Here is an 11,132-nt window from a genome sequence, read left to right as displayed (position 1 = left end):
CACACACACACACACACACACACACACACACACACACACACGCACGCACGCACGCACACACACACACACACTCTCACACACACACGGACACACACGCACGCACGCACGCACGCAAGCGCGAACACACACGCACTCTCGATCTCACTCACAGGTGCTGCTTCTGGCTGACCGCCTCTGTGCAGAGCGCGCTGTGGGCGCCGCAGTGCACGTGCTGCTCAGCGCACCCGCGGATGGCGCCACCGGCCCCCTTCACTGGGACACTGTGACAGCGGTGTACCGGCTGCCCCCGGCCCTGGCCGACAACCCGGTGCTCAAGCCGCTGTTCGACGCAGCGGCCTTCGGGCTGCATCAGCGGCTGGGCGACCTGGACGCCGCCTGGCTTGACACCAGCTGCAGGGCGCAGCTGCTGGCGCTGCCATTTGCGGCCCTGCGGCAGCTGCTCAGCGACGAGCGCACGCGCGTGAGCAGTGAGAACACTGTGGTGTACACAGTGGCAGCCTGGGTCAAGCAGAACGCCAGCAGCAGCGCAGAGCAGCACGCCGAGCTGGCGCAGTGCGTGCGGGCGCCGCGGCTGACGCCGCTGTACAGCGCGGCCTTCGGCGCGCAGCTGCTGACCAGCTGGTCGCCGGCCATCAGCGCTGCTGACATGCACTACGCGCTGGCTTCTGCAGGGCTGCCTGCAGCGGACAAGGCAAAAGCCATGTCAGATCTGCTCCAGTACAGTCACCTGCCCCTGGCACGACATGCAGCCTGGCGGCTGCTGCAGCGGCCCACCTCCCGCGTGACGGAGGCTGCGCTGGAGCTGAGGGTCCCTTTGGCACAGCTGCGGCAGCTGTGCGAGCGGGCGGCAGCAGGTTCTGTGCCACAAAGCAGTTCGGTGTTGTCAACAGATGGCACTGTCTTTCAGGGCGTCAAGTGGAGGATCATTAGATATGCAAAGAAGGGTAAAAAAGGGATGCAGATCAGCGCATGGTTGGTGCTGTCCCCACCTGCAGCCGTTGCAGAAGCTGGCAGTGCCGTGTCGGCGCAAGTCAGGCGTGAGATAGGCAGATGGGTTGGGCACACGTCTCGAGTGATCATGGTGGTGGCTGGGCGCAAGGGCTGCCCAAATGGGTTCGGGCTGGGGCCGATGGAGTGGGACGAGGTGGCGTGGCACAACAGGGGCCTGATAGGGCAAGACGGGACAGCCTTGGTGCGCTTCACCATCAAGGACGTGGCGTGAGTCTGGCATGCTGACTTGCTTTCTCTGCTGTTCTGGACCACTGTTGTATTCATATGTGCGTACTTGATTGGGCATCGCTGTTGTGGCGGTGTCTCGCGCGTATGGGTGCATGCCACCACATGTGTCAAGCCATGTCCATCCGGCAAACCAGAGCTACACTTTTTGGTACTATGTGAATAATACCTTTCGTCGGCCTGGGTTAAGAGTCATCAGATCCAGGCCACAGATGCTGTATTAAACTGTCATTGCTATTGCGACTAAGATTTTGAGCTGCCTCTGGTGTTGCAGCTGTCAAGGTCGCGCTGATTCAAGCCCAGTGCATATCCATAGATACACAATGGCAGTGTGCAACACAAGCATGATTGTAACATTCAGGCAAGTCACATTTTTCCACGAGTCAACTTTTTGTTCCAGGCAGAAGCCTGTCCCTGCGCATCACATAGACGCCTCGCACCGTTATGAACCCAAGCTTGCAGTCTGGCCTGCCCTAGCACATGTTCCCAGCCTCAGGCGAGTGTTGCACTGCACCAGTCTAAATATCATGCCTCAGAATGTCATTGAACAGTCAGCGCCGCGTAAACCACATGCACCCCAGCCAGCGCGCCTGCCATAGCAGGCAGTTGGGCGGTGACTACACCAGTGCTGAGGGGCGATTCGCCTCTGCTGTTCCCTGATACAATGTTGTTGACCCTCTCACGATGGCCTGAAGGGATTTGAGGGCTGCACACGCGCCCAGACAAAAGTATATTGCACAATTAGTCAGTCAAGTCATTTGCATTGGTTCAGGTGATTCAAACACAGCCCAAGACTTCACGCGCGTCATCAGCGCGGCCGCGCGCCTCACATTGCCGCCAGCCGCCGCGGCGCCAGCACGTGCTGCTCGATGGCCTGCGCCACCCCGTCCTCGTCGTTGGTGCCCGTAATGACGTCAGCGACAGCCCTGAGCCCAGGGCCCGCGTTGCCCATAGCCACGCCCAGGGCGGCCAGCTGCAGCATCTCGATGTCGTTCTCTGGTTTGAATATGCAAAGGTGGTGAGGGTGGCGAATTGGTCAGGAATCGAAGGCAGTACCGCTCATGGCGGAGTGGGGGTAAGGTTGCTGAGTTGATCTTGTTGCACAAGGCGGAGAAGCAAGCGGGCCCAGTCGACTGGTCGCCTCTGTAATTGCTCTGCGCTTGGTGCCAACGACCGACCCCACGCAGCAAGCACGCCCTCCCGGGCACACCATAGCCCTGGGCGTTTTAAGGCACGGCCCGGCCCTGCGCGCGAACCCTGGCTCCCGCCCCGCGCGCGGTCCCCAGCTCTGGGCCTGGGGCCCGCTGCCCGCGCTCACCGCCGTCCCCCAGGGCCATCAAGTGGCGCGCGTCCCGCCCCATGTGGTCAAGCAGCCACCTCACGCCCTCGCCCTTGGACGCGCCCAGCGGCAGCACCTGAGGGGGGGATACAGAAGGCAGGGAGACTTGCTTTGTGTTGTGAGGGCGGCAGGCCGCACCCGCTCGCTGCTCTGGCCTTTAATGTTTGGGGAGTTTACCCCCGCAAGGGGAGCCAGGGGTTTCCCCGGCCACAGGGAATGCCCTTGCTGCTGGCAGAGTGATGTTGTGCAACGTCACGTGATGTCACGTAGAGCGGCAGGGCGACGAGGGAAAATGGCTTTGGCTGCAGTGCGGTGCCAGCGCGAGCCCAACGCTGAGACAATCTAGACACCTGGCTGTCAAACTTTGTGGCTGCCTTCACATGCACACAAGCACGCATGATAGGCACGCATGCATGCGAACGCACACGCGCGCTCAACCTCCCAGCCCCAGACGCACTGGCACCCACAATTCGCCCCACCACAGACACACGCAACACCACCCCAACACCCACAAACCCCGACACGCTCAGGCCCCCAGCAGCGACGCGGACCGCCGCCCCCTCCACCCCTCCCCCACCTCCAGCATGCCCTTGAGGGCGGTCGTGAGCGTCGCGCGGCCCTCCAGCGCCGCCGCCACCTCGGGACGCAGCTGGTCAATCTGCTCCTGCGGGGCCATGAAAATGACCTGCGAGCGCAGTTGAGGTGGCGGCGAGGCTCTGATGACAGGAATCTGGAGTGACGCAGAGAATACGGCGAGGTGGAGCGGGCGTCCTTGCCCTTGTGCCCCATGCAAACTGCATGCAAGCACAACCCACCGCGCCGCGACGCTGCCATGCAGTCATGACAAGCAGCAGCTCCTTCATGCTCCCCCTGGCCGCTCCCGCACGCCCTCAACCCCCTCTCAACCGCCGGTGCGCCCTCCCACCTTCTGCACGTCCCGCTTCCCCACGATCCCCTCTAGGTTCCCGACAGCTTCCGGCGTCGGCTCCTGGTAGAACAGCAGCCGCTCTGTCTGCTCATCAAGGGCATCCGCCATGATCCTGTCGTCGGTGTAGGCAGTCAGCGTGATGCCTGCGCCGCGCGCGAGGCGGATGCATGCTAGCAGCACGTCCTCTTCGAGGCACCTTTCAGGGGTTTGGGGGTTTCGGCGGTTTAGTTGCTCGGGGGGTGCGGCGGTTTGAGGGTGAGCCCGCAGCAGCGAGAGGGAGATGCGCAAGGCCGAGTCAGCAGATAGGACGGCAGGGCGTTCTTAGGGCACCGGAAACTACATAATGCTACCAGGCGGCGGATGCACGGGTCCAGGGGCCGACAGGGCCGGGGGGGAGCATGCGTGGGAGACCCGGGGCGCCCACCGGGAGTAGAGGGTGCGGCCCTCCGCGTCGCAGATGAGCAGGCCCTGTGCGGTCAGTTGCATGGGCCGGTAAGATGGGGAGCCATAACCGGTGCATACGCTGTCGCACACGTGTTAAGGCGTGGCGCTGCATGCGTGCTGCTGACAGAAGCAACACAGCAGCCGCTCCTGCAGCGTACATAGCAGCAGCCCACGCACGCAGCAGGCCGCGACACGCGTGGGCGCCGCACCTGGAGGAAAACGCCTGGCATGGGGGGCCCGAGCCGCGGCAGCACCTTGGGCACCCAGGGGCCGCGCGCCTTGCCTGTTGCTACGATGAGCTGCGGGAGGCCGGGAGGTGGGAAGGGTTTTGGGTGTCAGGGATTTGTGCCGAGGGGGCTTGGTGGGAGTTGTTGACAGCAGGGCGACATTGGTTGTGGAGCTGGGCAGGAAGTTATGCTGAACTGAAAATGCGATACTGAACGCATGCAGAGCCGTGCTGCTGCCACGTGATTTTCAGCGGGACAATTTGGTTGACGTCGCAGTCGGCAAACCAAGCGGGCACTGTCATGGCGCGGCCGCCACGCGGCCCTAACCAGGGCGGCCGGGCGGCGATGGCTGCGGTCTGCGCAGCGCGCACCGGGACGCCCGCCGCGTGTGCGCGCTGCACGGCCGCCTCGACGCCAGGGGTCAGCTGCTGCTTGCTGTTTACCAGCGTGCCATCAACCTGCAGTGCAAAATCAGGGCGTCGTGGCGGTGCTATTGGCGGAGATGATGCCATGTTTCAATGGGGTCGGATGCACGAGTGAGGCGCCCGCCAGCTCGGGCGCCCGCTGCTTCCCATACATGAACTGCACGGGCCGAACAGCCGTGCGTGGTCTTTATGAATTGAGCCATGGTTGTGCAAGCAGCTCACGTCTGATGCGATCAACTTGATTTGAATGCCGTCCAGCTGGGAGGCGCCCGTTGCGGCGCAGGTTGGCATGGCACGTCGCAAGCGTCGCCCTGGTGACTGGTGCAGGCTGCACGCCCGGGGCCAGCGCATCTTGGCCCCTTGTAGCGCACAGCCGCCAGGCATGAGATATCCTTTAATCGTGATGGCCATGACGCCTCGCAACAGGGCACGCAAGTGCGAATCAGGCGGGTTGGCCCTGAGGTTGATGAACGCGAACGCGCGGGAAATGGTATCTCTGGAGTCTCAATAAGGTTAATGAAGTTGTTGTGGTGTACGATTTTGCAGCGATCAGCCTCCGGAAGTCGGGTACTCAGGGGTACTCTACTGTGTCAAAAACAGGTCGCTGGACCAATGCCAGCCAGCTGCCTGTATGTTGGCCAGCAATTTTCAGTCAGAATTAAGTGTATACATGTGATGTCAAATTACAGGTGCGACCAGGGCAATGGGTCTGAGGGTGGATGTCGTCATCGGTCGTGACTCGCTTTGAACTGTGTCAGCTGCCAAACGGCCCTCACACTGCTTTTGCCTGCTTTCCAGGCGACACAGCGGCGAGACATCGAGCGCCCTCCTGTCAAATGCGGACGCACCGGCCCCCTGACTAGATGTATGCAAGCATCTTGATAACCTCAGTCCTGGCATGTGAAAACAGACTCCACACACTGATGAAGCCACTGTGAGCCCTTTTGATGCGTTGAGCTGGGGAAAGCCTCGACAGTCCAACTGTATTTGCAGACAACAACAACCACGCTCTCTAAATTCCGGGCGGGCTGCGCTGGATTGGGCTGACCCCACCAATCCGCACCACCAGGCTTTCAACACCCAGACGTGTCCGTCCAGCCCCACGCGGCAGACCACCAGCCGGTTACAACCAAAGCGCCGCACGCCGGCGGTGGCCACGCGGACGTGAAATTTGCAGTGTTATAACGCCAGCAAAGGGAAGGGCGTCAAGTGCGCTCAGCCGGATTTCCATGCTCCCTCCAATGTGTGTTTGCAAAGCATAATCATGGGAGTGCAGCGCTGCACACTGCACCATCCGGTGCGCCGTTGCACCACTGTCCGCAGTGCTGCGGGCTTCACCAAGCACCAGGCGATTCGAAAGCAGTCAATGACTGAGCAGCAGCGAGCAGGAGCAGGGGGCCCGTACCTGCCTCAACCTTTGCTGCTTGAGGACCCTCAAAGTTGGACGGCCCCTGCTTCTGCAACGGCACGTGCAACCCCGAGTCTTTGAAATCTTGCCACATAGACGCCTTGCCGCATGCGCCTAACAAAGCGCAGCGAGCGATGCCCGCTTCCCTGCACGCAAACCACATACAGGCTTCTGCGCCGCGGGCGCGGGCGTGGGCGGGGGCGGCCGGGCGGGCGGCCTATGCCTCAGGTAGCGGCACCCGCTCGCTGTCCCGCAGTATCCGCTCCGCCACCGCCGCCTCGAGCCGCCGCACCAGCGGGTGCTGCTCCCCAAACGCCCGCACCCGGTCTGGACCCTCGAGCCCCGCGTCGCCCTGCGGCGCCCACAGCAGCTCGTCTGCCGGCAGCAGCAGGCGCGAGGTGGATGAGATGAAGGCGCCCTGCCACTCCTCTATGTCTGACATGCGGGGGGGCTCCAGGCGCACCGGGACGCCGACCTCGGAGCAGGCCTGGCTCGAGGGGTAGCAGGGGCGGGGCGTTGATGATGGGCACGGGCAGAGGGTGAGCCAGAGGAGGCATGACAGACACAAGGTTTGGGACCCGTGTTGAAAATCCCGAAACCCCTGATTCAATTTATAACCCGCATCCTAGCGAAGCCCCCCTTGTGGGTGGGGTGAGACGACACACAGCACGTTGAAAGAGCATGTGAGCCCTAACAGGCAGCTGTGTGCACACACCCATTCTCGGCTCGCGGCCCTCGTGTCCAGCCGCGCCCCCCTCCTCCCACACCGCAGCCCTCCGCCCCGCGCGCACACCAGACCCTTGGCCCCACCTCGAGCACGATCTCCCGGATGGTCCCGCTCAGCACACCCTCGTCTGCCGTCACCACCACGCCGCGGTGCAGCGCGAAGAAGTTGCTGGACAGACCCTCAAGCAGGTCGCCATCTGGGGTGCCCAGGACCACCTGAACGGGGCGTGAAGTTTGGCGTGCAGTGGCGCGGCGATGGGGCGTCATGTGTGATGCGACGTGGCGCCAATCTGCCAAATCCCGCGAAAACGAGCCCGACCCTTTCATACACACACAAACACACACGCACGTACACACGATCACACCACACAGCTGCATAGGTCAGTCACCAACGCAACATTGCATAGGTCAGTTTGCCCACCCGTCCCCCAACCCCCCACAACCCACACACCCCACACACAAAACAACGACACAAAAGGCACAACCCCACCTCGTTGACGTCTGTCGGCTTGGCCTGCTCCAGCGCGCGCCGCTGCCGCACCCACTCGCTGTCCTTTGCGCGCGCGTTGCTGCGCGGCAGGCCCCTGCGTGGGGTACAGGCGCGGGTGCACAGGAGGAATACCTGACGCCGCGCATCAACATGGAGATGACTCGGTCTCTTGGGGGCACAAATCGACATAAACCACAAGCTCTGTCATCAAGTGACCCCATGCATCACGTCCCCGTGCCCTCTTTACACTCAACTAGAAGTCAACCTGTTGAGCAAAAACAGCAAAGGGCATGCAGGTGCCAAGCTGCATCAACATAGAAACGCGGCGAGCGCCCCTACCTGAATTGCAGCTTGACAGGCGGCCGCGGCCGCGGCGGCAGCGCCTCCCCGTGGCACCACAGGTCAAATGACTCGGCTGACTCGTCCCCCCACGTCATCAGCAGCGTAAGCTTCAGCTGCCGCCGCTGCTGCTGCTGCTGCTGCTGCTGCTGCTGCTGCTGCTGCTGCTGTTGCTGCGCCTGCTGCTGAAAACCCGGTGCCCCGCTGTCCGCAGAGCTCTGCAGGCCGCCGGCGCACACGCCGCTGCGGAAGGCGGCGATGACAGCGCCCATGCACTGCAGGACGCGGGGCCGCAGCTGCTCAGCCGTGAAGGAGGGCGGCGCGGGGGCTTCGCTGGTGACCAGCTGCTCGGGCAGGGGACGGCGGGGGTGCGGGCAGCAGGTCATGGCGTCAGCGCTGGATGCTTCACGGGGGTCCCAAAGGCGCCGCAGTTGCGCAGCAGCTTCCGCTCGCAGTTTGCCCCGCCCAAGCCGGTCACAGCCGGCGAAGGGAGCACAGCCGCCACCGGGGGCCCAAAGCGTGCGTGCGGGCTGCCGGCCGGCCGTCCTTACCTGGGAGTCGGCGGCCGCCATCAGGCTTGCAGACAGGGCAAGGCGGGAGATGTGGGATGCGAGCTTCAGCACGCGCGCGCCGTCGTCGCCGACGGTGCGGGCGGTCGTGTAGGCGCCTGCCGGGGCCAGGGGACGGGCGGAGACGGGGGCCGGCGGGTCGACATGCGCCGCTGCTGGCGGGGGCGCTCTCGCGTGCGCAAAACGCAGGCGCGGCAGGGGCCCAAGGCTTGGCTTGCGTGTGGCCAGCGGCCGGGGGTGCGCGGGCGCGCCCTGGGCGGTCGGTGAGGTGGGTGGCGGGCGCGGGTGGGGTGCCCCACCTCGCGGCGCCGCCTGCAGCCAGGCGCCAGCGCCCTGGGAGCAGGCGAGCAGCTCCCCATTCTTGACCAGGCAGTACCGCTGCTGCTGCTGCTGCTGCCGCTGCTGCTCCTGCTGCTCCTGCTGCTCCTGTTGCTGGACGAAGGGTTGCGCCACCGCGCGCTGCTGCAGCACGGGCGCCCCGTTGGCTGCCATGGCGCGCGCTCGGCAGGCCGCGGGGCGCGGACACCAAGGACGGGTCGCGGCAGGGCGTGACGCGGAGTGCCCGACGCGCATCTGTGGCCGTGTGGCTGCTTCAACTCTGATCGCCTGATAAGGGTGCTTGACGTGGATTATGATATGTGAGGACCCTCGAACAATACACAGCTTCACATGCGAGAGTACCGTGATGGACGTGGTCACGACGTGATCAGGTATGTTTCCGGGTGTGGTGTATGGTGACAATTGACAATCAGAAACTCAAAATTATAGAACTTATAAAGCGCGTCTTGAGGGATCCTGAATTGGTGTACGATATCATACCGCCCGCCGCCTTTGCTCATAGTAGCACCACTGTCGCCGCCACCTGTCCTTGAGTCATTGCGAGACGGGCGCACTGCAAGGGCGGTGACCGGGCCCTTGCACTTGAACACAGACGCCCCCAGCAACCTGCATGAACTGCGCGCAGCTGCCCCCTGTGGCCAGGGTGGTGGGAGGCACATGTGCTGGGCTCCACCCCCTGCTGGAGAGTGCCCCCACCTCAAAGCCCCCATCCCCCAGGTGAGTCCCCCATTAGCCATGCCCGCGCAGATGGAGATGAACTGCTGGCAGACCCTCCCGGCCGCATCAGGCTGCGTCAGTCCAATCTGGGGGGCGCTGCTGAGCGAGCGAGCAGCAGTGAGCGGTTACAGCTGCCGAACAACACAATCACTCACACCCACACCCCCACCCACACGTGCAGAAACAGGACGGCGAAACCCCCCATAATAACAAACACCAAAGGGTGCAGCGCCGCCTGTGAAAATGTCGTTGCTTTGGTTGTTGCCGCCATGCGGCGGCGATTCGAGAGCAAGATACAACAAACCCCTGAGGCTTGACGCCGCCGGCGCCGACGCGCTCGGCGGCCGGGGCAGGGAGGCGGCGGCGGCCGCGCACGTTCGTGCGTGCAGCAAACGCCCGCGCGCCTCGCCCGCCCCCCCGTTTCCCGGCCCGCGGCCGCCCGGCCGCTTGCGGCCCGGCCAACGGCCCAGCACCAACTGTCGTGCGTTCCCGCCGCGGTGTTCATGTGAGTCGTGTGCTCGCCCGCCCAGACGCGGGGGGCGCATATGTAATTCATCCCTCGAGCGGACAGTGGGAGCCGCCGCCGGCGGGGCGTGGGCGGTCGCGAAGCTCGAGGGCGCGGCGCAAGGAGGGGCACGCGCCTTGGGGCCAAGTGTCGAAGCGCGTCCAGAGAACGAGCGGAAAGGACAGGAGGCGGGAATACAGCCCCGCCATGCGAGCGCCCCATGCAAATTCCACCATAAGGGTTGCGTCGGGGCGCGGGCGGGGTGTGGAGGGGAGGGGATGGTGCCAAAGCGGCCGCCCGGGTGGAGGGCGCGCAACGACATGCTCGCGCGTGCGCACGCATGCGCGGGCGCGCTGCATCTGTCCGGATGCCACGGTCTTGGGGGGCCGAGAGGGAGGCTTGCCCGTGCGCGGCGAGCGCGCGGGCACAGGCTTTTCTTTGTGTCTTGGGACGCCCCAGTCCTCCAACCGCACAGGGCGACGGGGCAGCACCGCACAGGGCGACACGCGCGGCTGCGCGTGCGAGGGCGTGCGCGCGCCTTTCACCATTGGCGCCCCGTGCAGATCAATGCGCCCACTAAACCCACCACAGCCTCGACAACCTCCTCCCAAATCACACACCCATACTCGATAGATCGAAAAGTAAACAAGGTGAGGCGGCCGGCTGCAACCAGAGCGCCGCCGGCGCCGGTGGCGGCCTGCCGAAGGGCCGGCCCGCCCCTCCCTCAGGCGAGTGTGCGTATGTGTATGTGTGTGTATGTGAGTGTGCCATGCGCGTGGGGTGGCAGCCGCCTCCCATGGCGCGCGGGGTGAGGCACTTCAAGGCGGCGCGCCTGCGCGGGGCATCGGAAAATGTTGCCGCAATCAAGCACACGCAGATAGGCGAGTGCAAGGTGGCCGCCGCACCCATGGGCAGGGGCTGACGGGCGGCGCATGTTCGAGTCGTGAGCGGCGGGCACGTGCAGGGGCCCTTGCCGGGGAGCGTTCCGGGTTGGGGGGCGTATCGTTAGAGAGGTATCGGAAGGGCCAGCGGTTTTCCACGCGCCGCGGCAGGCGCGCCGGGGCCCGTGCCGGGCGGGGGCGCGCCCGGCGTGTGCGAGCGGCCGCAGGGGCCGATCGGCGCCCGAGCAGCCGCGGCGGCGCGCGCACAGCGTTTTGAAAGCCCGCAGGCCCGCGTGGCGGCCGGCCTGGGTTGCAAGGGGACGGTACGTAGGAAGCTGCCGGCGCGGTGCACAGAGGGGCGTGGACTGCAAGCAAAGGGTTCAATGTGTTAGTGTTGGTAGTAGTATTAGTAGTAGCAGCATCAGTAGTAACCGCGGGACCCCACAAGATCATTCTTTGGATGCGTTTAGACTCTTCCCCGGTCGGCGCGCCGCGGGCAGAGGCACCAAGACGGGGCCCCGCCCGCGGCGGCGCAGCAGCGCCTGGCGCTGAGTCAGCA

General features: G+C 64.5%; 4 protein-coding genes across 4 annotated transcripts in view; 1 reads left to right on the top strand and 3 right to left on the bottom strand.

Moving 5' to 3' along the window:
- MNEG_4484 (hypothetical protein) overlaps positions 1 to 1,046 on the top strand; it is a gene marked incomplete at both ends in the record, with an annotated part of 2,537 nt that extends 1,491 nt beyond the window's left edge. The window contains 2 exons of the mRNA XM_014047040.1: positions 152 to 808; positions 996 to 1,046. Coding sequence (XP_013902494.1) covers positions 152 to 808; positions 996 to 1,046 — 708 coding nt within the window. The remainder of the gene's footprint in view (positions 1 to 151; positions 809 to 995) is intronic.
- Positions 1,047 to 2,062: 1,016 nt separating this feature from the next.
- Positions 2,063 to 4,890, bottom strand: MNEG_4483 (hypothetical protein; the record flags this gene model as incomplete). The annotated part of the gene is made up of 8 exons (XM_014047039.1): positions 2,063 to 2,232; positions 2,555 to 2,651; positions 3,153 to 3,260; positions 3,501 to 3,699; positions 3,928 to 3,971; positions 4,157 to 4,246; positions 4,546 to 4,632; positions 4,822 to 4,890. 8 exons carry the CDS (start codon positions 4,888 to 4,890, stop codon positions 2,063 to 2,065), a joined length of 864 nt encoding a protein of 287 aa, XP_013902493.1.
- A 1,334-nt stretch (positions 4,891 to 6,224) lies between these two features.
- MNEG_4482 (hypothetical protein) lies at positions 6,225 to 8,623 on the bottom strand (the record flags this gene model as incomplete). The annotated part of the gene is made up of 6 exons (XM_014047038.1): positions 6,225 to 6,494; positions 6,818 to 6,949; positions 7,224 to 7,317; positions 7,563 to 7,906; positions 8,114 to 8,229; positions 8,431 to 8,623. 6 exons carry the CDS (start codon positions 8,621 to 8,623, stop codon positions 6,225 to 6,227), a joined length of 1,149 nt encoding a protein of 382 aa, XP_013902492.1.
- A 2,027-nt stretch (positions 8,624 to 10,650) lies between these two features.
- Positions 10,651 to 10,878, bottom strand: MNEG_4481 (hypothetical protein; the record flags this gene model as incomplete). Its single annotated transcript, XM_014047037.1, has 1 exon — positions 10,651 to 10,878. A coding segment is annotated over one exon (228 nt), but the record flags the coding sequence as incomplete, so codon positions are not given.
- Between the last annotated feature and the right edge of the window lie 254 nt (positions 10,879 to 11,132).

Source organism: Monoraphidium neglectum (assembly GCF_000611645.1).
Source record: "Monoraphidium neglectum strain SAG 48.87 unplaced genomic scaffold scaffold00624, whole genome shotgun sequence".
Classification (NCBI taxonomy): domain Eukaryota; kingdom Viridiplantae; phylum Chlorophyta; class Chlorophyceae; order Sphaeropleales; family Selenastraceae; genus Monoraphidium; species Monoraphidium neglectum.
The sequence above is the reverse complement of the archived record's forward strand: the minus strand, read 5'-3'. Positions and strand labels throughout refer to the sequence as shown.